At 50.7% G+C, this 27,127-nt stretch overlaps 1 protein-coding gene across 1 annotated transcript in view; it reads right to left on the bottom strand.

The window, feature by feature from the left end:
• The window catches only part of stxbp4 (syntaxin binding protein 4), a gene marked incomplete at both ends in the record, with an annotated part of 243,413 nt that overhangs the window by 204,783 nt on the left and 11,503 nt on the right, over positions 1-27,127 (bottom strand). The window contains 4 exons of the mRNA XM_079261137.1: positions 5,399-5,473; positions 6,847-6,916; positions 7,023-7,118; positions 7,190-7,263. Of these exons, the coding sequence (XP_079117263.1) occupies positions 5,399-5,473; positions 6,847-6,916; positions 7,023-7,118; positions 7,190-7,263 (315 nt within the window). The remainder of the gene's footprint in view (positions 1-5,398; positions 5,474-6,846; positions 6,917-7,022; positions 7,119-7,189; positions 7,264-27,127) is intronic.

The following is a 27,127-nucleotide window of genomic DNA, read 5'->3' as shown; positions in this document are numbered from 1 at the left end:
TTTTTGTTGTTCATGTAAACAGATTCATAAACCCTGAAACATGTTTTCCTTCCTCCGGCAGCATTCAGTCCTCAGCTCGGCTGCAACCTGCTGCAGGTACTCGCGGTTCCACGCATCAAACACGGAGGTGGAACCTGTAAGTGGAACATTGTGGTGGAACCTGGAGGTGGAACATTGTGGTGGAACCTGGAGGTGGAACTTAGAGGTGGAACCTGGGCGTGGAACTTGGAGGTTGAACCGGGAGATGGAACCTAGAAGTGGAACCTAGAGGTGGAACCTGGAAGTGGAACCTGGAGGTGGAATCTGGAGGTTGAACCTGAAGACGGAACCTAGAGGTGGAACCTGGGTCTGGAACCTGGAGATGGTACCTGGAGGTGGAACCTAGAGGTGGATCCTGGAAGTGGAACCTAGAGGTGGAACCTGGAAGTGGAAATCTGGAGGTGGAACCTGGAGGTGGAACCTAATGGTGGAACCTGGGTGTGGAACCTGGAGATGGAACCTGGAAGTGGAACCTAGAGGTGGAACCTGAAGGTGGAACCTGGGTGTGGAACCTGGAGGTGGAACCGGGAGATGGAACCTAGAAGTGGAACCTAGAAGTGGAACCTGGAAGTGGAATCTGGAGGTTGAACCTGAAGACGGAACCTAGAGGTGGAACCTGGGTCTGGAACCTGGAGATGGTACCTGGAGGTGGAACCTAGAGGTGGAACCTGGAAGTGGAAATCTGGAGGTTGAACCTGAAGGCGGAATCTAGAGGTGGAACCTGGGTGTGGAACCTGGAGGTGGTACCTGGAGGTGGAACCTGGAGGTGGAACCTAATGGTGGAACCTGGGTGTGGAACCTGGAGATGGAACCTGGAAGTGGAACCTAGAGGTGGAACCTGGGTGTGGAGCCTGGAGATGGAACCTGGAAGTGGAACCTAAAGGTGGAACCTGGGTGTGGAGCCTGGAGATGGAACCTGAAGGTGGAACCTACAGGTGGAACCTGGGTGTGGAACCTGGAGATGGAACCTAGAGGTGGAACCTGAAGGTGGAACCTGGGTGTGGAACCTGGAGATGGAACCTGGAAGTGGAACCTAGAGGTGGAACCTGGGTGTGGAACCTGGAGATGGAACCTGGAAGTGGAACCTAGAGGTGGAACCTGAAGGTGGAACCTGGGTGTGGAACCTGGAGGTGGAACCTGGAAGTGGAACCTAGAGGTGGAACCTGGGTGTGGAACCTGGAGATGGAACCTGGAAGTGGAACCTAGAGGTGGAACCTGGAGGTGGAACCTGGACATGTGGGGACCACGCCGCCTCCTCGGCTTTGGATGGAGATAAAAAGATGACCCGACTCATCAGCTGTAAGCAGACATGCTTTTCTATGTGGGACTATCCATGCAGGGGTCTAACGATGGGGGGTTTAGGGCGATGGGGGGTTAGGGCGATGGGGGGGTTAGGGCGATGGGGGGTTAGGGCGATGGGGGGTTAGGGCGATTGGGGGGTTAGGGCGATGGGGGGTTAGGGCGATGGGGGGTTAGGGCGATGGGGGGGTTTAGGGCGATGGGGGGGTTTAGGGCGATGGGGGGTTTAGGGCGATTGGGGGGTTTAGGGCGATTGGGGGGTTAGGGCGATGGGGGGTTAGGGCGATGGGGGGTTAGGGCGATTGGGGGGTTAGGGCGATGGGGGGTTAGGGCGATGGGGGGTTAGGGCGATTGGGGGGTTAGGGCGATGGGGGGTTAGGGCGATGGGGGGGTTTAGGGCGATGGGGGGTTTAGGGCGATGGGGGGGTTTAGGGCGATGGGGGGGTTTAGGGCGATGGGGGGGTTTAGGGCGATGGGGGGGTTTAGGGCGATGGGGGGTTTAGGGCGATGGGGGGTTTAGGGCGATTGGGGGGTTAGGGCGATGGGGGGTTAGGGCGATTGGGGGGTTAGGGCGATTGGGGGGTTTAGGGCGATTGGGGGGTTAGGGCGATTGGGGGGTTAGGGCGATTGGGGGTTAGGGCGATTGGGGGGTTAGGGCGATGGGGGGGTTAGGGCGATGGGGGGGTTAGGGCGATGGGGGGGTTAGGGCGATGGGGGGTTAGGGCGATGGGGGGTTTAGGGCGATGGGGGGTTAGGGCGATGGGGGGTTAGGGCGATTGGGGGTTAGGGCGATTGGGGGGTTAGGGCGATTGGGGGGTTAGGGCGATTGGGGGGTTAGGGCGATGGGGGGGTTAGGGCGATGGGGGGGTTAGGGCGATGGGGGGTTTAGGGCGATGGGGGGTTTAGGGCGATGGGGGGTTTAGGGCGATGGGGGGTTTAGGGCGTTGGGGGGTTTAGGGCGATGGGGGGTTTAGGGCGATGGGGGGTTTAGGGCGTTGGGGGGTTTAGGGCGATGGGGGGTTTAGGGCGATGGGGGGTTTAGGGCGATGGGGGGTTTAGGGCGTTGGGGGGTTTAGGGCGATGGGGGGTTTAGGGCGATGGGGGGTTTAGGGCGTTGGGGGGTTTAGGGCGATGGGGGGTTTAGGGCGATGGGGGGTTTAGGGCGATGGGGGGTTTAGGGCGATTGGGGGGTTAGGGCGATGGGGGGTTAGGGCGATTGGGGGGTTAGGGCGATTGGGGGGTTTAGGGCGATTGGGGGGTTAGGGCGATTGGGGGGTTAGGGCGATTGGGGGTTAGGGCGATTGGGGGTTTAGGGCGATGGGGGGTTTAGGGCGATGGGGGGTTTAGGGCGATGGGGGGTTAGGGCGATTGGGGGTTAGGGCGATTGGGGGGTTAGGGCGATTGGGGGGTTAGGGCGATGGGGGGGTTAGGGCGATGGGGGGGTTAGGGCGATGGGGGGTTTAGGGCGATGGGGGGTTTAGGGCGATGGGGGGTTTAGGGCGATGGGGGGGTTAGGGCGATGGGGGGTTAGGGCGATGGGGGGTTTAGGGCGATGGGGGGTTTAGGGCGATGGGGGGTTAGGGCGATTGGGGGTTAGGGCGATTGGGGGGTTAGGGCGATTGGGGGGTTAGGGCGATTGGGGGGTTAGGGCGATGGGGGGGTTAGGGCGATGGGGGGGTTAGGGCGATGGGGGGTTTAGGGCGATGGGGGGTTTAGGGCGATGGGGGGTTTAGGGCGTTGGGGGGTTTAGGGCGATGGGGGGTTTAGGGCGATGGGGGGTTTAGGGCGTTGGGGGGTTTAGGGCGATGGGGGGTTTAGGGCGATGGGGGGTTTAGGGCGATGGGGGGTTTAGGGCGTTGGGGGGTTTAGGGCGATGGGGGGTTTAGGGCGATGGGGGGTTTAGGGCGATGGGGGGTTTAGGGCGATGGGGGGTTTAGGGCGATGGGGGGTTTAGGGTATCAGCTACATCATTGTCTGGCTGACAAACGGCGCGTTTCTGCTGATCCCTGCACCCACCACTGCGACCCCATTGTGTCAGACTGCGTTTGAGTCGCGCAGCGGCGTGATGTCAGGAAGCCCAGCCAGGTCACATCAAGATCAGAGCACGCTCACATGAAATGGGCGGAGCTACCAGCCTCTGGCCAATCGCCTTGCAGAGCAGCTGCGTCACCGTGGAGGAGCAGACTTTCAGAAACATGAAGTTAAACACATCATCATCACACTGTTACCATAGCAACAGCCTGTTAATGCCTAAATTCTGCCGATCATATTCATTTATGGGACGATATAAATCAGCAGTAATCTGATTACTCTGTTACAGTTCAGTTCCTGCTTTATTAGATTTTAGCACCCCCCACCTCCCTCTGCAAGCGAGATTAGTATCCGTGACGACACAAGGAGTTGGTTGTTCCCTAACTTCCTGGTTTTGCAGTCCTGTGTGTGTGACATCATCAAGGCCCGATAAAATCCGTTTTATTTTCCCTAAATTATGTTTTTTTCCATTTTCATTTTTGGGAATTTAATTTTTTCCATTATATTTTTGGGGAATCCCCCTTTTCATTCTTTCTTTTTTTTTTCTTTTTTTTTTTACTTTTTACTACTATTTTACTTTCAAAAACTTTTTTTTTATTTAAATAACTATAATGTACACAAATTAAATAAAAATGTACTTTAAATCTATTGATGTGACATTAACGTGCATCAAAACCAGCAGTAAGTCATGGACTGTTGAGCCGTTGCATGGAGACATCCACCAGAACGTTTTGGTTTTTACCTCCTGGGATAAAAGAAGATGAAAACATTTGTTTACACATGTAATACTAAATGTCTTTTATTCATTGATGTTAATTATTATTATTATTATTATTATTATTATTATTATTATTATTAATAATAATAATAATAATAATAATAATAATAATAATAATAATAATAATAAAAATATCAATTGTATGGGTGTTCAGATGATTTTTATTTGATTATAATTTTTATTTAGAACATGTAATTTAAAAAAGTATCAGTTAAAAGAAAAGATTGGGAAAGGAAATGAACATTTTACTTCTATTACAATTTGATTTACATTAATGCTTTTATTTACATGTTCAGAAATGCTTTTTATTCTTATTGTACGTGCATGTCATGTTTTTTTTTTAATTCTGATGCATAATCTATTAATCACCATCATTTTTAGAAAACCTACATTCAGTTATTATATTATTTGTTGTTGTTATTGTACGTTTCCTTGTTCTTCACGAGGCTTTTGGACACGATGTCACTGCGTGTATTTTCACTCTTCAAGTCAACGGAGTGTTGACAGAATCATCAGAAACATCAGGTCACCTGAACCATAAAAGTCTTTGGGGAACGGCTCGGCTCTGTAGCGACGGATTATTGTTGAGTTCCGCAGTTTTTTCCCTGACGAAGCCAGAGTAGCGTGCAGCCGCTTCGCCATGCTTACATCGTTCTGGGGGGGTCAGTGGAAGCGGCTGGTTGTGCCACCAGATTTCTTTTCTCCAGACAAACGTTCCTTCTCCACACGAAAACACTTTTACAGTCAAATTAAGTAAACTTCCGTGATGTTCCGCGTTAAAAAATATATTCCTTTTTTATTGGCCAATTCTGCCATTCCATAGTTTAGGGCCCAACATCATTGTTCCAGACGGCGCCTGGCAGAGCTGGACAGACTGCTAACAAGTCCAAATAACGCACTTCATCAACAGGATGCGTCTGTCCCTGGTCACTTCTCTCCTCAGCACTTCAACACCTGCACCAATAAATGTCATAAGATCTGATTAGTCAGGAGGTGGAGCTCATTGATCCCTGATCCAGAACATGAGCAGCTCCGGAGCGACTTGCTGTTACACAGTCTTGGTTTCTGAGGAAGTTGTTGAAATAAAACACTCATCTATCTTTGGAATTTGTACATTTGTAAAGCAAATATTTTAGTTTTATCTCCCCACGTCAGCATGACGGAGGTGAAAAAGATCATCTTTTTATTTTATGATGTCATGTCTTGGACTGGATTTGTTATCAGATCTGTTGTTTCAAGATGAAAGTTTACCTGGATTCCTCGTCTCTAGCGATTAGCAGGGACATGTGATTGGAGAGCGAAGCTGTCCTCAGGATCTCCACCGCCCTGTCAGAAAACACAGCAATCAGCGAACGCCATCTGCTGACACGTTCAGACGATCCAAATAAAGCTTCAAATTCTTTCTACAAATCCTTAAATTTCACACTGCAGTCCTAAAATGATGCCGACGTCGTCCATGTGAACAGTCGAAGTGATCGGTAACGTCAGCTATGTCCGCATCCACATGCAAACAGAACTCAGTCTTCCAGAAAGGTCTGCATCCAAACATCTCCAGGTAGAACCCTTTCATGAAAACACCAGACCTGGAGGTGGCGCTGCCATGACAACACACCAGGACGTGGAGGGGGCGTTGCCATGACAACACACGAGGACGTGGAGGGGGCGTTGCCATGACAACACACCAGGACATGGAGGGAACTCAAGAGGAAGAAGAAAAGTCTCGTCCCATCCTCTGGTGTAATTGCATCTGAAGGTTATTTTATTTAAAAACCACCAACCAGGCCAGAAATCTGGTTCTGGTGATGGACTCGGACCTAAAAACCACCAACCAGGCCAGAAATCTGGTTCTGGTGATGGACTCGGACCTAAAAACCACCAACCAGGCCAGAAATCTGGTTCTGGTGATGGACTCGGACCTAAAAACCACCAACCAGGCCAGAAATTTGGTTCTGGTGATGGACTCGGACCTAAAAACCACCAACCAGGCCAGAAATCTGGTTCTGGTGATGGACTCGGACCTAAAAACCACCAACCAGGCCAGAAATCTGGTTCTGGTGATGGACTCGGACCTAAAAACCACCAACCAGGCCAGAAATCTGGTTCTGGTGATGGACTCGGACCTAAAAACCACCAACCAGGCCAGAAATCTGGTTCTGGTGATGGACTCGGACCTAAAAACCACCAACCAGGCCAGAAATCTGGTTCTGGTGATGGACTCGGACCTAAAAACCACCAACCAGGCCAGAAATCTGGTTCTGGTGATGGACTCGGACCTAAAAACCACCAACCAGGCCTGAAATCTGGTTCTGGTGATGGACTCGGACCTAAAAACCACCAACCAGGCCAGAAATCTGGTTCTGGTGATGGACTCGGACCTAAAAACCACCAACCAGGCCTGAAATCTGGGTCTCATGAATGACTTGTACCTAAAAACCCAAAGCTATTTTGAGTTTATTTCAAGTCCAAATCTGCATGTTTCTTTTTTTTGTAATGTTTTTTTCTTTTTCTTTTTCTTTGCTTTTATGTTTTAATTTTAAATTATGTTTCTTATTTTCAACCGTTTATTGTCTTTGAATCACCCTGTTGAATTGTGCTTTATGAAAAAACTTATTGCTTCTTCCTAATGATCGGAACGTTGTCTTTTCGCTGCAGTTGGAAAACATTTCTCCTGAGGCAGAGTCCTCATTCTGCATGCTCACCTCTCATTGGTCACCCCGATCAGACTGACGTTATTGACATCCAAAATCAGGTCACCTGACTTAAGCCTCCCTGGAACAGAGCGACAGATGGACACACACACACACACACACACACATACAGGTGAGGGGGATAATGATGATTGTGACAGCTACTGTGTACCAGAGAGAGTACGTACCATCCAGAGCGGCCAGCCCTCCAGCGATCACCCGCTTGACATAAATCCCAAACTCTTCACCTGTCAGCTCTTTGTAACCTCCAATTATTTTCACACCTGGAAAAAACCCAGCACGTTCTTAGAAGGTTTGAAAAGAGTCGGAATCATCAGGAGGTTCACATGCTCACCGAGTCCCTTCTTACAGTCGCAGAACTCCAGTCTCTGGACCGCCCGGTTGATGCCATGCGGACCCATGATCGTCCTGGCGACAAGCAAAAACACAACAGACTTAAAAACATATGGTCATCCTGCCTGAGGCGAAGCTGCTTCGTGTCCTCAGAGCACCGCTGTACAGAATAATCAAATCATCCCAGGATTGTGTTATTGTCTCCCTCCTCCCTCCTCCAGCTGCCACATGCAACCAATAAAATCCGTCTCCTCCGAAACAACGCAGCGGTTGACCCACTCGTGACCTGGATGTGACAAAGCTCTGGAATCATCAAAAGAACATTGGAAAGGAGTGGATTTCTGGTGGATAGCAGTGATGCAGAGATGTGCAGCTTGTGATTAAAGCTGCAGAGACGAGACGAATTCTGTTCCCTCACATCGCTGTATGACGCGCTGCAATAAGCTGCTTCCTCTGCACTGCCATCAGCTCCTTTACACCTCGCCTCCTCTGACACATTAATCCTGAAAACTCTGGCACATCTCCCCGTCTGCTGCCCGTTCCACCACGGTGGAACCATGGTTCCTGCACCAGTTCCACCATGGTCCATCACCAGTTCCACCATGGTCCATCACCAGTTCCACCACCAGTTCCACCATGGTTCCATCACCAGTTCCATCACCAGTTCCACCACCAGTTCCACCATGGTCCATCACCAGTTCCACCATGGTTCCATCACCAGTTCCACCACCAGTTCCACCATGGTCCATCACCAGTTCCACCACCAGTTCCACCATGGTCCATCACCAGTTCCACCATGGTTCCATCACCAGTTCCATCACCGGTTCCACCATCTGTTCCAGCACCGGTTCCACCACGGTTCCACCACCAGTTCCACCATGGTTCCACCACCAGTTCCACCATGGTTCCACCACCAGTTCCACAATGGTTCCACCACCAGTTCCACCATGGTTCCATCACCAGTTCCACCACCAGTTCCACCATGGTTCCACCACCAGTTCCACCATGGTTCCATCACCGGTTCCACCATGGTCCATCACCGGTTCCACCATGGTTCCTGCACCAGTTCCACCATGGTCCATCACCAGTTCCATCACCGGTTCCACCATCTGTTCCAGCACCGGTTCCACCATGGTTCCACCAACAGTTCCACCACTGGTTCCACCATGGTTCCATCACCGGTTTCACCACTCGTTCGATCCCCGGTTCCACCACTGGTTGCACCATGGTTCCATCACCGGTGCCACCACTGGTTCCACCATGGTTCCATCACCGGTTTCATCACTCGTTCCATCACCGGTTCCATCACCGGTTCCACCACTGGTTCCACCATGGTTCCATCACCAATTCCACCATCAGTTCCACCATGGTTCCACCACCAGTTCCACCATGGTCCATCACCGGTTCCACCATCTGTTCCAGCACCGGTTCCACCATGGTTCCACCACCAGTTCCACCATGGTTCCACCACCAGTTCCACCATGGTTCCATCACCAGTTCCACCATCAGTTCTACCATGGTTCCACCATGGTTCCATCACCAGTTACACCATCAGTTCCACCATGGTTCTATCACCAGTTCAACCATGGTTCCACCACCAGTTCCACCACCAGTTCCACCATGGTTCCATCACCAGTTCCACCATGGTTCCATCACCATTTCCACCACCAGTTCCACCATGGTTCCATCACCAGTTCCACCATCAGTTCTACCATGGTTCCACCATGGTTCCATCACCAGTTACACCATCAGTTCCACCATGGTTCCATCACCAGTTACACCATCAGTTCCACCATGGTTCCACCACTGGTTCCACCATGGTTCCATCACCGGTTTCACCACTCGTTCGATCCCCGGTTCCACCACTGGTTGCACCATGGTTCCATCACCGGTGCCACCACTGGTTCCACCATGGTTCCATCACCGGTTTCATCACTCGTTCCATCACCGGTTCCACCACTGGTTCCATCACCAATTCCACCATCAGTTCCACCATGGTTCCATCACCAGTTCCACCATGGTTCCACCACTGGTTCCACCATGGATCCATCACCCGTTCCACCACTCGTTCCATCACCAGTTCCACCACTGGTTCCACCATGGTTCCATCACCGGTTCCACCACTCGTTCCATCACTGGTTCCAACATGGTTCCATCACCAATTCCACCATCAGTTCCACCATGGTTCCACCACGGTTCCATCACCGGTTCCACCATCAGTTCCACCATGGTTCCATTACCAGTTCCACCACCAGTTCCACCATGGTTCCATCACCAGTTCCACCATCAGTTCTACCATGGTTCCACCATGGTTACATCACCAGTTACACCATCAGTTCCACCATGGTTCCACCACTGGTTCCACCATCAGTTCCACCATGGTTCCACCACTGGTTCCACCATGGTTCCATCACCCGTTCCATCACCGTTTCCACCACTGGTTGCACCATGGTTCCATCACCGGTTCCACCACCAGTTCCACCATGGTTCCACCACCGGTTCCACCATGGTTCCATCACCGGTTCCACCATGGTTCCTGCACCAGTTCCACCATGGTCCATCACCAGTTCCATCACCGGTTCCACCATCTGTTCCAGCACCGGTTCCACCATGGTTCCACCACCAGTTCCACCACCGGTTCCATCACCAGTTCCACCACCAGTTCCACCATGGTCCATCACCGGTTCCAGCACTGGTTCCATCACCAGTTTCATCACCGGTTCCACCATATGTTCCAGCACTGGTTCCACCATGGTTCCACCACCAGTTCCACCACCAGTTCCACCATGGTCCATCACCGGGTCCAGCACTGGTTCCATCACCAGTTTCATCACCGGTTCCACCATCTGTTCCAGCACTGGTTCCACCATGGTTCCACCACCAGTTCCACCACCAGTTCCACCATGGTTCCACCACCAGTTCCACCATGGTCCATCACCGGTTCCACCATCTGTTCCACCACCAGTTCCACCATGGTTCCATCACCAGTTCCACCACCAGTTCCACCATGGTTCCACCACCAGTTCCACCATGGTTCCATCACCGGTTCCACCATGGTCCATCACCGGTTCCACCATGGTTCCTGCACCAGTTCCACCATGGTCCATCACCAGTTCCATCACCGGTTCCACCATCTGTTCCAGCACCGGTTCCACCATGGTTCCACCACCAGTTCCACCACCGTTCCATCACCAGTTCCACCACCAGTTCCACCATGGTCCATCACCGGTTCCATCACCAGTTTCATCACCGGTTCCACCATATGTTCCAGCACTGGTTCCACCATGGTTCCACCACCAGTTCCACCACCAGTTCCAACACCAGTACCACCATGGTCCATCACCGGTTCCAGCACTGGTTCCATCACCAGTTTCATCACCGGTTCCACCATCTGTTCCAGCACTGGTTCCACCATGGTTCCACCACCAGTTCCACCACCAGTTCCACCACCAGTTCCACCATGGTTCCACCACCAGTTCCACCATGGTCCATCACCGGTTCCACCATCTGTTCCAACACCGGTTCCACCATGGTTCCACCACCAGTTCCACCATGGTTCCACCACCAGTTCCACCATGGTTCCATAACCAGTTCCACCATCAGTTCTACCATGGTTCCACCATGGTTCCATCACCAGTTACACCATCAGTTCCACCATGGTTCCATCACCAGTTCAACCATGGTTCCACCACCAGTTCCACCATGGTTCCACCACTGGTTCCACCATCAGTTCCACCATGGTTCCACCACTGGTTCCACCATGGTTCCATCACCCGTTCCATCACCGTTTCCACCACTGGTTGCACCATGGTTCCATCACCGGTTCCACCACCAGTTCCACCATGGTTCCACCACCAGTTCCACCATGGTTCCATCACCGGTTCCACCATGGTCCATCACCAGTTCCACCACCAGTTCCACCATGGTCCATCACCAGTTCCACCATGGTTCCATCACCAGTTCCATCACCGGTTCCACCATCTGTTCCACCATGGTTCCACCACCAGTTCCAACACCAGTTCCACCATGGTTCCACCACCAGTTCCACAATGGTTCCACCACCAGTTCCACCATGGTTCCATCACCAGTTCCACCACCAGTTCCACCATGGTTCCACCACCAGTTCCACCATGGTTCCATCACCGGTTCCACCATGGTCCATCACCGGTTCCACCACGGTTCCTGCACCAGTTCCACCATGGTCCATCACCAGTTCCATCACCGGTTCCACCATCTGTTCCAGCACCGGTTCCACCATGGTTCCACCAACAGTTCCACCACCGGTTCCATCACCAGTTCCACCACCAGTTCCACCATGGTCCATCACCGGTTCCAGCACTGCTTCCATCACCAGTTTCATCACCGGTTCCACCATATGTTCCAGCACTGGTTCCACCATGGTTCCACCACCAGTTCCACCACCAGTTCCACCACCAGTTCCACCATGGTCCATCACCGGGTCCAGCACTGGTTCCATCACCAGTTTCATCACCGGTTCCACCATCTGTTCCAGCACTGGTTCCACCATGGTTCCACCACCAGTTCCACCACCAGTTCCACCACGGTTCCACCACCAGTTCCACCATGGTCCATCACCGGTTCCACCATCTGTTCCACCACCAGTTCCACCATGGTTCCATCACCAGTTCCACCACCAGTTCCACCATGGTTCCACCACCAGTTCCACCATGGTTCCATCACCGGTTCCACCATGGTCCACCACCAGTTCCACCATGGTTCCACCACCAGTTCCACCATGGTTCCACCACCAGTTCCACCATGGTTCCATCACCAGTTCCACCATCAGTTCTACCATGGTTCCACCATGGTTCCATCACCAGTTACACCATCAGTTCCACCATGGTTCCATCACCAGTTACACCATCAGTTCCACCATGGTTCCACCACTGGTTCCACCATGGTTCCATCACCCGTTCCATCACCGTTTCCACCATCGGTTGCACCATGGTTCCATCACCGGTTCCACCATCAGTTACACCATGATTCCACCACTGATTCCACCACCAGTTCCACCATGGTTCCATCACCAGTTCCACCATCAGTTCTACCATGGTTCCATCACCAGTTACACCATCAGTTCCACCATGGTTCCACCACTGGTTCCACCATGGTTCCATCACCGGTTTCACCACTCGTTCGATCCCCGGTTCCACCACTGGTTGCACCTTGGTTCCATCACCGGTGCCACCACTGGTTCCACCATGGTTCCATCACCGGTTTCATCACTCGTTCCATCACCGGTTCCACCACTGGTTCCACCATGGTTCCATCACCAATTCCACCATCAGTTCCACCATGGTTCCACCACCAGTTCCACCATGGTCCATCACCGGTTCCACCATCTGTTCCAGCACCGGTTCCACCATGGTTCCACCACCAGTTCCACCATGGTTCCACCACCAGTTCCACCATGGTTCCATCACCAGTTCCACCATCAGTTCTACCATGGTTCCACCATGGTTCCATCACCAGTTACACCATCAGTTCCACCATGGTTCCATCACCAGTTCAACCATGGTTCCACCACCAGTTCCACCACCAGTTCCACCATGGTTCCATCACCAGTTCCACCATGGTTCCATCACCATTTCCACCACCAGTTCCACCATGGTTCCATCACCAGTTCCACCATCAGTTCTACCATGGTTCCACCATGGTTCCATCACCAGTTACACCATCAATTCCACCATGGTTCCATCACCAGTTCAACCATCAGTTCCACCATGGTTCCACCACTGGTTCCACCATGGTTCCATCACCGTTTCCACCATCGGTTGCACCATGGTTCCATCACCAGTTCCACCATCAGTTCCACCATGATTCCACCACTGATTCCACCACCAGTTCCACCATGGTTCCATCACCAGTTCCACCATCAGTTCTACCATGGTTCCATCACCAGTTACACCATCAGTTCCACCATGGTTCCACTACTGGTTCCACCATGGTTCCATCACCGGTTTCACCACTCGTTCGATCCCCGGTTCCACCATGGTTCCATCACCGGTGCCACCACTGGTTCCACCATGGTTCCATCACCGGTTTCATCACTCGTTCCATCACCGGTTCCACCACTGGTTCCACCATGGTTCCATCACCAATTCCACCATCAGTTCCACCATGGTTCCATCACCAGTTCCACCATGGTTCCACCACTGGTTCCACCATGGATCCATCACCCGTTCCACCACTCGTTCCATCACCAGTTCCACCACTGGTTCCACCATGGTTCCATCACCGGTTCCACCACTCGTTCCATCACTGGTTCCAACATGGTTCCATCACCAATTCCACCATCAGTTCCACCATGGTTCCACCACGGTTCCATCACCGGTTCCACCATCAGTTCCACCATGGTTCCATTACCAGTTCCACCACCAGTTCCACCATGGTTCCATCACCAGTTCCACCATCAGTTCTACCATGGTTCCACCATGGTTACATCACCAGTTACACCATCAGTTCCACCATGGTTCCACCACTGGTTCCACCATCAGTTCCACCATGGTTCCACCACTGGTTCCACCATGGTTCCATCACCCGTTCCATCACCGTTTCCACCACTGGTTGCACCATGGTTCCATCACCGGTTCCACCACCAGTTCCACCATGGTTCCACCACCGGTTCCACCATGGTTCCATCACCGGTTCCACCATGGTTCCTGCACCAGTTCCACCATGGTCCATCACCAGTTCCATCACCGGTTCCACCATCTGTTCCAGCACCGGTTCCACCATGGTTCCACCACCAGTTCCACCACCGGTTCCATCACCAGTTCCACCACCAGTTCCACCATGGTCCATCACCGGTTCCAGCACTGGTTCCATCACCAGTTTCATCACCGGTTCCACCATATGTTCCAGCACTGGTTCCACCATGGTTCCACCACCAGTTCCACCACCAGTTCCACCATGGTCCATCACCGGGTCCAGCACTGGTTCCATCACCAGTTTCATCACCGGTTCCACCATCTGTTCCAGCACTGGTTCCACCATGGTTCCACCACCAGTTCCACCACCAGTTCCACCATGGTTCCACCACCAGTTCCACCATGGTCCATCACCGGTTCCACCATCTGTTCCACCACCAGTTCCACCATGGTTCCATCACCAGTTCCACCACCAGTTCCACCATGGTTCCACCACCAGTTCCACCATGGTTCCATCACCGGTTCCACCATGGTCCATCACCGGTTCCACCATGGTTCCTGCACCAGTTCCACCATGGTCCATCACCAGTTCCATCACCGGTTCCACCATCTGTTCCAGCACCGGTTCCACCATGGTTCCACCACCAGTTCCACCACCGTTCCATCACCAGTTCCACCACCAGTTCCACCATGGTCCATCACCGGTTCCAGCACTGGTTCCATCACCAGTTTCATCACCGGTTCCACCATATGTTCCAGCACTGGTTCCACCATGGTTCCACCACCAGTTCCACCACCAGTTCCAACACCAGTACCACCATGGTCCATCACCGGTTCCAGCACTGGTTCCATCACCAGTTTCATCACCGGTTCCACCATCTGTTCCAGCACTGGTTCCACCATGGTTCCACCACCAGTTCCACCACCAGTTCCACCACCAGTTCCACCATGGTTCCACCACCAGTTCAACCATGGTCCATCACCGGTTCCACCATCTGTTCCAACACCGGTTCCACCATGGTTCCACCACCAGTTCCACCATGGTTCCACCACCAGTTCCACCATGGTTCCATCACCAGTTCCACCATCAGTTCTACCATGGTTCCACCATGGTTCCATCACCAGTTACACCATCAGTTCCACCATGGTTCCATCACCAGTTCAACCATGGTTCCACCACCAGTTCCACCATGGTTCCACCACTGGTTCCACCATCAGTTCCACCATGGTTCCACCACTGGTTCCACCATGGTTCCATCACCCGTTCCATCACCGTTTCCACCACTGGTTGCACCATGGTTCCATCACTGGTTCCACCACCAGTTCCACCATGGTTCCACCACCAGTTCCACCATGGTTCCATCACCGGTTCCACCATGGTCCATCACCGGTTCCACCATGGTTCCTGCACCAGTTCCACCATGGTCCATCACCAGTTCCATCACCGGTTCCACCATCTGTTCCAGCACCGGTTCCACCATGGTTCCACCACCAGTTCCACCACCGGTTCCATCACCAGTTCCACCACCAGTTCCACCATGGTCCATCACCGGTTCCAGCACTGGTTCCATCACCAGTTTCATCACCGGTTCCACCATATGTTCCAGCACTGGTTCCACCATGGTTCCACCACCAGTTCCACCACCAGTTCCACCATGGTCCATCACCGGGTCCAGCACTGGTTCCATCACCAGTTTCATCACCGGTTCCACCATCTGTTCCAGCACTGGTTCCACCATGGTTCCACCACCAGTTCCACCACCAGTTCCACCATGGTTCCACCACCAGTTCCACCATGGTCCATCACCGGTTCCACCATCTGTTCCACCACCAGTTCCACCATGGTTCCATCACCAGTTCCACCACCAGTTCCACCATGGTTCCACCACCAGTTCCACCATGGTTCCATCACCGGTTCCACCATGGTCCATCACCGGTTCCACCATGGTTCCTGCACCAGTTCCACCATGGTCCATCACCAGTTCCATCACCGGTTCCACCATCTGTTCCAGCACCGGTTCCACCATGGTTCCACCACCAGTTCCACCACCGTTCCATCACCAGTTCCACCACCAGTTCCACCATGGTCCATCACCGGTTCCATCACCAGTTTCATCACCGGTTCCACCATATGTTCCAGCACTGGTTCCACCATGGTTCCACCACCAGTTCCACCACCAGTTCCAACACCAGTACCACCATGGTCCATCACCGGTTCCAGCACTGGTTCCATCACCAGTTTCATCACCGGTTCCACCATCTGTTCCAGCACTGGTTCCACCATGGTTCCACCACCAGTTCCACCACCAGTTCCACCATGGTTCCACCACCAGTTCCACCATGGTCCATCACCGGTTCCACCATCTGTTCCAGCACCGGTTCCACCATGGTTCCACCACCAGTTCCACCATGGTTCCACCACCAGTTCCACCATGGTTCCATCACCAGTTCCACCATCAGTTCTACCATGGTTCCACCATGGTTCCATCACCAGTTACACCATCAGTTCCACCATGGTTCCATCACCAGTTCAACCATGGTTCCACCACCAGTTCCACCACCAGTTCCACCATGGTTCCATCACCAGTTCCACAACCAGTTCCACCATGGTTCCATCACCATTTCCACCACCAGTTCCACCATGGTTCCATCACCAGTTCCACCATCAGTTCTACCATGGTTCCACCATGGTTCCATCACCAGTTACACCATCAGTTCCACCATGGTTCCGCCACTGGTTCCACCATCAGTTCCACCATGGTTCCACCACTGGTTCCACCATGGTTCCATCACCCGTTCCATCAACGTTTCCACCACTGGTTGCACCATGGTTCCATCACCGGTTCCACCACCAGTTCCACCATGGTTCCACCACCAGTTCCACCATGGTTCCATCACCGGTTCCACCATGGTCCATCACCAGTTCCACCATGGTTCCTGCACCAGTTCCACCATGGTCCATCACCAGTTCCATCACCGGTTCCACCATCTGTTCCAGCACCGGTTCCACCATGGTTCCACCACCAGTTCCACCAACGGTTCCATCACCAGTTCCACCACCAGTTCCACCATGGTCCATCACCGGTTCCAGCACTGGTTCCATCACCAGTTTCATCACCGGTTCCACCATATGTTCCAGCACTGGTTCCACCATGGTTCCACCACCAGTTCCACCACCAGTTCCACCATGGTCCATCACCGGGTCCAGCACTGGTTCCATCACCAGTTTCATCACCGGTTCCACCATCTGTTCCAGCACTGGTTCCACCATGGTTCCACCACCAGTTCCACCACCAGTTCCACCATGGTTCCACCACCAGTTCCACCATGGTCCATCACCGGTTCCACCATCTGTTCCAGCACCAGTTCCACCATGGTCCATCACCGGTTCCAGCACTGGTTCCATCACCAGTTTCATCACCGGTTCCACCATATGTTCCAGCACTGGTTCCACCATGGTTCCACCACCAGTTCCACCACCAGTTCCACCATGGTCCATCACCGGGTCCAGCACTGGTTCCATCACCAGTTTCATCACCGGTTCCACCATCTGTTCCAGCACTGGTTCCACCATGGTTCCACCACCAGTTCCACCACCAGTTCCACCATGGTTCCACCACCAGTTCCACCATGGTCCATCACCGGTTCCACCATCTGTTCCACCACCAGTTCCACCATGGTTCCATCACCAGTTCCACCACCAGTTCCACCATGGTTCCACCACCAGTTCCACCATGGTTCCATCACCGGTTCCACCATGGTCCATCACCGGTTCCACCATGGTTCCTGCACCAGTTCCACCATGGTCCATCACCAGTTCCATCACCGGTTCCACCATCTGTTCCAGCACCGGTTCCACCATGGTTCCACCACCAGTTCCACCACCGTTCCATCACCAGTTCCACCACCAGTTCCACCATGGTCCATCACCGGTTCCAGCACTGGTTCCATCACCAGTTTCATCACCGGTTCCACCATATGTTCCAGCACTGGTTCCACCATGGTTCCACCACCAGTTCCACCACCAGTTCCAACACCAGTACCACCATGGTCCATCACCGGTTCCAGCACTGGTTCCATCACCAGTTTCATCACCGGTTCCACCATCTGTTCCAGCACTGGTTCCACCATGGTTCCACCACCAGTTCCACCATGGTCCATCACCGGTTCCACCATCTGTTCCAGCACCGGTTCCACCATGGTTCCACCACCAGTTCCACCATGGTTCCACCACCAGTTCCACCATGGTTCCATCACCAGTTCCACCATCAGTTCTACCATGGTTCCACCATGGTTCCATCACCAGTTACACCATCAGTTCCACCATGGTTCCATCACCAGTTCAACCATGGTTCCACCACCAGTTCCACCACCAGTTCCACCATGGTTCCATCACCAGTTCCACAACCAGTTCCACCATGGTTCCATCACCATTTCCACCACCAGTTCCACCATGGTTCCATCACCAGTTCCACCATCAGTTCTACCATGGTTCCACCATGGTTCCATCACCAGTTACACCATCAGTTCCACCATGGTTCCGCCACTGGTTCCACCATCAGTTCCACCATGGTTCCACCACTGGTTCCACCATGGTTCCATCACCCGTTCCATCAACGTTTCCACCACTGGTTGCACCATGGTTCCATCACCGGTTCCACCACCAGTTCCACCATGGTTCCACCACCAGTTCCACCATGGTTCCATCACCGGTTCCACCATGGTCCATCACCAGTTCCACCATGGTTCCTGCACCAGTTCCACCATGGTCCATCACCAGTTCCATCACCGGTTTCACCATCTGTTCCAGCACCGGTTCCACCATGGTTCCACCACCAGTTCCACCAACGGTTCCATCACCAGTTCCACCACCAGTTCCACCATGGTCCATCACCGGTTCCAGCACTGGTTCCATCACCAGTTTCATCACCGGTTCCACCATATGTTCCAGCACTGGTTCCACCATGGTTCCACCACCAGTTCCACCACCAGTTCCACCATGGTCCATCACCGGGTCCAGCACTGGTTCCATCACCAGTTTCATCACCGGTTCCACCATCTGTTCCAGCACTGGTTCCACCATGGTTCCACCACCAGTTCCACCATGGTTCCACCACCAGTTCCACCATGGTCCATCACCGGTTCCAGCACTGGTTCCATCACCAGTTTCATCACCGGTTCCACCATCTGTTCCAGCACTGGTTCCACCATGGTTCCACCACCAGTTCCACCATGGTTCCATCACCGGTTCCACCATGGTCCATCACCGGTTCCACCATGGTTCCAGCACCGGTTCCACCATGGTTCCACCACCAGTTCCACCACCGTTCCATCACCAGTTCCACCACCAGTTCCACCATGGTCCATCACCGGTTCCAGCACTGGTTCCATCACCAGTTTCATCACCGGTTCCACCATATGTTCCAGCACTGGTTCCACCATGGTTCCACCACCAGTTCCACCACCAGTTCCAACACCAGTACCACCATGGTCCATCACCGGTTCCAGCACTGGTTCCATCACCAGTTTCATCACCGGTTCCACCATCTGTTCCAGCACTGGTTCCACCATGGTTCCACCACCAGTTCCACCACCAGTTCCACCATGGTTCCACCACCAGTTCCACCATGGTCCATCACCGGTTCCACCATCTGTTCCAGCACCGGTTCCACCATGGTTCCACCACCAGTTCCACCATGGTTCCACCACCAGTTCCACCATGGTTCCATCACCAGTTCCACCATCAGTTCTACCATGGTTCCACCATGGTTCCATCACCAGTTACACCATCAGTTCCACCATGGTTCCATCACCAGTTCAACCATGGTTCCACCACCAGTTCCACCACCAGTTCCACCATGGTTCCATCACCAGTTCCACAACCAGTTCCACCATGGTTCCATCACCATTTCCACCACCAGTTCCACCATGGTTCCATCACCAGTTCCACCATCAGTTCTACCATGGTTCCACCATGGTTCCATCACCAGTTACACCATCAGTTCCACCATGGTTCCGCCACTGGTTCCACCATCAGTTCCACCATGGTTCCACCACTGGTTCCACCATGGTTCCATCACCCGTTCCATCAACGTTTCCACCACTGGTTGCACCATGGTTCCATCACCGGTTCCACCACCAGTTCCACCATGGTTCCACCACCAGTTCCACCATGGTTCCATCACCGGTTCCACCATGGTTCCTGCACCAGTTCCACCATGGTCCATCACCAGTTCCATCACCGGTTCCACCATCTGTTCCAGCACCGGTTCCACCATGGTTCCACCACCAGTTCCACCAATGGTTCCATCACCAGTTCCACCACCAGTTCCACCATGGTCCATCACCGGTTCCAGCACTGGTTCCATCACCAGTTTCATCACCGGTTCCACCATATGTTCCAGCACTGGTTCCACCATGGTTCCACCACCAGTTCCACCACCAGTTCCACCATGGTCCATCACCGGGTCCAGCACTGGTTCCATCACCAGTTTCATCACCGGTTCCACCATCTGTTCCAGCACTGGTTCCACCATGGTTCCACCACCAGTTCCACCACCAGTTCCACCATGGTTCCACCACCAGTTCCACCATGGTCCATCACCGGTTCCACCATCTGTTCCAGCACCAGTTCCACCATGGTCCATCACCGGTTCCAGCACTGGTTCCATCACCAGTTTCATCACCGGTTCCACCATATGTTCCAGCACTGGTTCCACCATGGTTCCACCACCAGTTCCACCACCAGTTCCACCATGGTCCATCACCGGGTCCAGCACTGGTTCCATCACCAGTTTCATCACCGGTTCCACCATCTGTTCCAGCACTGGTTCCACCATGGTTCCACCACCAGTTCCACCACCAGTTCCACCATGGTTCCACCACCAGTTCCACCATGGTCCATCACCGGTTCCACCATCTGTTCCATCACCAGTTCCACCATGGTTCCACCACCAGTTCCACCATGGTTCCATCACCGGTTCCACCATGGTCCATCACCGGTTCCACCATGGTTCCTGCACCAGTTCCACCATGGTCCATCACCAGTTCCATCACCGGTTCCACCATCTGTTCCAGCACCGGTTCCACCATGGTTCCACCACCAGTTCCACCACCGTTCCATCACCAGTTCCACCACCAGTTCCACCATGGTCCATCACCGGTTCCAGCACTGGTTCCATCACCAGTTTCATCACCGGTTCCACCATATGTTCCAGCACTGGTTCCACCATGGTTCCACCACCAGTTCCACCATCAGTTCCAACACCAGTACCACCATGGTCCATCACCGGTTCCAGCACTGGTTCCATCACCAGTTTCATCACCGGTTCCACCATCTGTTCCAGCACTGGTTCCACCATGGTTCCACCACCAGTTCCACCACCAGTTCCACCACCAGTTCCACCATGGTCCATCACCGGTTCCACCATCTGTTCCAGCACCGGTTCCACCATGGTTCCACCACCAGTTCCACCATGGTTCCACCACCAGTTCCACCATGGTTCCATCACCAGTTCCACCATCAGTTCTACCATGGTTCCACCATGGTTACATCACCAGTTACACCATCAGTTCCACCATGGTTCCACCACTGGTTCCACCATCAGTTCCACCATGGTTCCACCACTGGTTCCACCATGGTTCCATCACCCGTTCCATCACCGTTTCCACCACTGGTTGCACCATGGTTCCATCACCGGTTCCACCACTGGTTCCACCACTGGTTCCACCGTGGTTCCATCACCGGTTTCACCACTCGTTCCATCACCGGTTCCACCACTGGTTCCACCATGGTTCCATCACCAATTCCACCATCAGTTCCACCATGGTTCCACCACCAGTTCAACCATCAGTTCCACCATGGTTCCACCATGGTTCCATCACCCGTTCCATCACCGTTTCTACCATCGGTTGCACCATGGTTCCATCACCAGTTCCACCATCAGTTCCACCATGGTTCCACCACTGGTTGCACCATGGTTCCATCACCGGTTCCACCACTCGTTCCATCACCAGTTCCACCACTGGTTCCACCATGGTTCCATCACCGGTTCCACCACTCGTTCCATCACTGGTTCCAACATGGTTCCATCACCAATTCCACCATCAGTTCCACCATGGTTCCACCACGGTTCCATCACCAGTTCCACCATCAGTTCTACCATGGTTCCATTACCAGTTCCACCACCAGTTCCACCATGGTTCCACCACCAATTCCACCGCCTGCTCCATCTCCGAATGTCATTGTGTGATGTTTCATGTTGTCTCTTAGTACCCTGGTGTCTTGGTTTCTTTTTTTAGTCTCTGTTCCTGTCCATTAGGTTCACCTGGACACAAACGGGTTGCTAATAGTTTACTAAGTATCTTTATATCTGAATTAAGCAGACTTATTGGTCTCATATTCTCGCATTTATTGCCTGGTTTGCCTGGTTTATGCAGTAATATAATTAAAGCTCCGGTCATTGAATTAGGAAGTGTACCATTTATAAAAGCTTCTTGTAACATTTCTAAAATTGGTTTAACTAATTTTCTTTTAAACTTTTTATAAAAGTCAGTTGGAAACCTGTCAGGTCCTGCTTTTTTACCTGAGCTCATATTATCAATTGCTTTGATTATTTCTTCTTCACTGATCTTAGCATCTAAGTGTTGACTAATATCATCTGCAACATTTGGTATGGTTATCTTATCCAGAAATGAATTTTGAGTATTTAGATGAATTTGGTCCCGGGAGTCATATAGTTTTTCATAAAAATTTCTGAACTCTTTATTTATCTCTATCGGGTCCACTATTGACTCTCCTTTTGAATTTATTATTGAAGTTATATTTTTTTGTGCTTCAAGTTGCTTAATTTGCCATGCTAAGATCTTTCCGGGTTTTTCTCCCTGTTCATAAAAAGATTGATTTAACCTTAATATATTAGAAGCTGCACGGTCTGCTGATTCTTTGTTATATTGTGCTTTTAACAGCAACAGCTCTTTTTCTACCGATGCATTTTTGTCTCTGAACAACTGCTCCTCCAGCTTTTTTATTTTTTCCTCCAGTTGTAGTCTTTTTTTACGTTGCTCCTTAGATTTTGAAGAGGTATAAGAAATTATATGACCCCTTATGCAGGCCTTAAAAGCTTCCCATTTTACACAGGCTGTGGTCTGCGTAGTGTTTATACTAAAATATTCATCAATTTTATTTGATACAAAACTAAGAAAAGCTTCATCCTTAAGCCATTTTTGATGTAAGCACCATCTAGGAGGGTCTACCCTTAAATTTTTTTGAATATATTTTATATTACATGAAGCATGGTCTGAAATTGTGATACTATCGTAGGTACAATCTAAAATTTTTGTCAATAGGTCTGCAGAAACCAAAAAGTAATCTATGCGAGAATGTGTGTTGAAAGTTTTAGAATAACAAGAATATGCTGCAACTGTAGGGTTTAAATGACGATAGACATCCACTAGCTGTAATTCCTTCATAAAATCCTGGATGACTACTCTGCTTTTACAATGAGTTTGGTCAACTCCCGAGAATCGATCTAGACGAGGATCCAAAACACAGTTCCAATCTCCACCAATGATAATCTTTCCTGGGAGAGAGGAAATAGTTAAAAAAAATATTTGTAAAAAAAGCGGTCATCGTCGTTATTTGGTCCATATATATTCACCAAATTAAATGTTTCGTGTAATATAGACCCCTGTATTATCAAATATCTTCCAAATTTGTCTCTTATAACGTTTGTAACATGAAAAGGTACTGATCTATGAATTAAAGTAATAACACCTCGAGCTCTAGATGTGAATGAAGATGCATATAAAGATCCCTGCCACCTCCTGCTTATTTTAATATTGTCCTCCTCAAGAGTATGTGTCTCTTGTAGAAAAACAATTTTAGAACCCAAATCTTTTATTTTGTTCATAACTTGCTTGATCTTTCTAGTTTTTTGTAGGCCCCTGCAATTCCAGGAAGTATATTGAATCTCATATTTCTGTGTCATCTAAGCAAAACCAAAAATACATAATATAGATGTGCCTGAGAGGAAACAAACAGTAGAACACTGAACATGAACTAAAAATTACAAACAAGAGAAAAACATCCCAACCCTTCCCAGCTACCTGGGTTTTCCCCTGAAATACTCTGCTTCCAACCGCTGACATATCAAAACATGTCTTACCAGTCACCTGCTTTACTGTTTAGATTATGCATCCTTTTAAGAACAATATCAATATTTGCTCCAGTTGAACAACAAAAAAGGTAAATAAAAGCCATGGCCTATAAAACAATTTACATTAAAGATCGATCTTATTATTTACTGTAAGCCAGTTAGTCTGTTTCTTCCGTGTCTGTCTGGATCTTCTTAACAAAGATATTGGCCTCCGCTGGGGAAGTGAACTTGTGTACCTTCTCCTTGTACGTCAGGATCAAAGTAGATGGGGAAAGAATGCCATGCCTCACCCCAAGTTGACGCAGCTGTTCGCGGACACCGTCAAACTGCTTGCCCTGTCGATGCACCTCCGTGGCGACGTCAACGTAACATCTTACTCGCTTGTTTTTGAAGAGAAAGTCTTTCTTTGACTTTGCGGCTCTAAAAACCATTTCTTTCTGCTTGTAGTTTAGAAATCTCATGATTACAGCCCTCGGTGGTGCATCTGGATCTCTCCTTGGTCCAACGCGATGTGCTCTTTCCAAAACTAGCGGAGAACGCAAAGGGTTCAGATCCAGCGCGTCGGGCAGCCAGTTCTCCAAAAATCCGCACATGTCTGAGCCCTCACTGTTTTCAGGGATGCCGACCAATCTGAGGTTGTTCAGACGTGATCTCATTTCCAAATCAATCATTTTGTTTTCAAGGAGTTTATTTCTCCTTTGTAAACTTTCAGCTACAGCCTTCAAATCAACCTGTTCGTCCTCCACGGTAGACAGCCGCACCTCCGCTTGAGATAGCCGCTGGGTGCATTCGGTTACCTCCTTCCTCATGTCTTCTATTGCTTTTAGTACGTTGTCAAATCTGCCTGTAACCTCAGTTTTCAGGTTACGTATCTCCCCCAGTATTTCGTCTTTCACCAGATGCAGTTGGTGGTGGTCTTTGACGTATGACATCGCGGCACTGTCCATGTTATCCTTGGTACCCTCCATATTAGCTGTGGATGTAGCATTGCTAGCTGTAGTAGCATCCGTCGTAGCAGTGTTAGCTTCCTTGCTAACGGACTGGTCCAAATTATGCTGGCCAAAGTTTGTTAACTTAGACTGCGTTGATGCTTTTGGCTTGTTTTTCGTCCCTTTCCCGCCGCCTGACATTTCTACGTCGATTTCCACACTTTTGGAGCGCTTTGAGGACCAGATTTAAGGATTAAGCAGGATTGTTGCAGAGAGCAGGTTCGAACGTGACTTTCTAGATCGCGGCCATCTTCGAAGTCCCATAATATTACTTCTTAAACCAGGGAAGGAAACATAGAGGTGTGGCAGCTACCGACCGCTCAGCCTCCTTAACTGGGACTATAAGATATTGTCCAAGATCATTGCATTACGACTAGAAAAGGTCATCCCTAAAATTATTCATCCAGACCAAACAGGCTTTGAGAAGGGCAGACAGGGAGCAGATAATGTTCGCAGATTGTTTCTTATTATGGATATTGCCAGACGAGGGAACTCTGTTGTGATAATGTCGATGAATGCGGAGAAGGCATTTGACAGAATAGAACTCAGTTTTCTTTTTGAAACCCTGAAGACTATGAATTTTCGTGACACTTTCATAAGGTACATAAAAACCCTCTTTAATGCCCCCAGATCCCAGACCTTGACTAATGGCGTTCTGTCGGAGGCCTTATCCCTTTCCAGGGGCTGCAGAAAGGATGCCCTTGTTCACCTGCTCTTTTTTCCATCGTGATAGAGCCATTGGCTGTCGCCATCCGCTCAGACTTATCTATTGTTGGCATGAAGTTGGGCGAGGAGGAGCTCAAGTTGGCTCTCTATGCGGATGACTTATTAGTGTTTATATCTCAACCGACCAAATCTTTTCCATCTCTCCTTGCTTGTCTTAAGGAATATAGTGTAGTTTCTGGCTACAACATTAATTACTGGTTTCACTCAAACACTGCTGATGTGAGATGGGTCTCAATAGAGCAACAAGAACTAAAATCTGTATCATTAATCACTGTTCCATTCCAGGCCTCAGAGAATAAACTCTCAACACTCACCAAAAATCCATTTATTTTAGCAACTTACAATGCATGGCAACAGTTACATGCTTCTCTGGGCATAAAAACACAGCTATTAGTTAACTCACAACTAGAAAACAATCCCAATATTCCAGCACCCATAGCGGATGGACATGGGTGGGGAAGGGCATTAAAACAGTAGTCGACTTATATAACAGGAATGAGTTCGCCACTTTCTCTCAACTATCCGAGTCTTGTGATTTACACAGACATAAGTTTTTTAAATATCTACAAATCAGAAATTGAGTCAAAAGTCAAACGAAGGGAATTTTCTCAAACAAACCCAATGAATCTTTACTCGAAACTCGTTTGCTTGACACCAGACGTAACACCACAAAAGGACTAACATCTACTGTTTATAAAACTGTGATTGATAACTTGCCAGCTTATAATAAATGCTCAATTAAAGTAAAATGGGAGTCTGACCTGGGGTGTACTTATGCAGAAGAAGATTGGAGTAAACTGTTCAATTCAGCACAAACAAAATTAGTGTCTACCAAACACAGACAAATTCAGTTTAACATTTATCACAGAACATATTACACCCCATATCGACTGAGCAAACTGAGTGATGATATTTCTACATCAAAGATGTAAAACCTCTGTCAGGAATCTTGTACACATGCTTTGGAGTTGTGACTGATTACAGTACTTTTGGAATTATGTGATTATGGCAACTTCTGAGGCATGTGTACGCTGTCTGGAAGCTGACCCAAAGATCTGGATACTTTAAGATACTACATAACTAAACTGCCTCCTGGTATAAGACAAACTGTATTGCTGGCGGCAACTGCAGCGAAAAAAATGCATATTAATAAACTGGAAAGCTTCAGACCCACCTACTACAAAACTCTGGATTAACGAACTGTTGTCTTATTGTATGCAGAAAAAATTCTCCATGGTGTGAGGGGGGAACAAACCATGTTTTAGCAGACTTGGACACCCTAAACGTTCTGGCACGGCTGGACTTGAGTGATTGACTGATATTGATAGCTGGCAGACTTGTAATTTCTTTATTTAAATGTCATCCCAACTGTTTGAAATGGAATTGATTTACATAT

Source organism: Telmatherina bonti (assembly GCF_933228915.1).
Source record: "Telmatherina bonti genome assembly, chromosome: 21".
NCBI lineage: Eukaryota > Metazoa > Chordata > Actinopteri > Atheriniformes > Telmatherinidae > Telmatherina > Telmatherina bonti.
The sequence above is the reverse complement of the archived record's forward strand: the minus strand, read 5'-3'. Positions and strand labels throughout refer to the sequence as shown.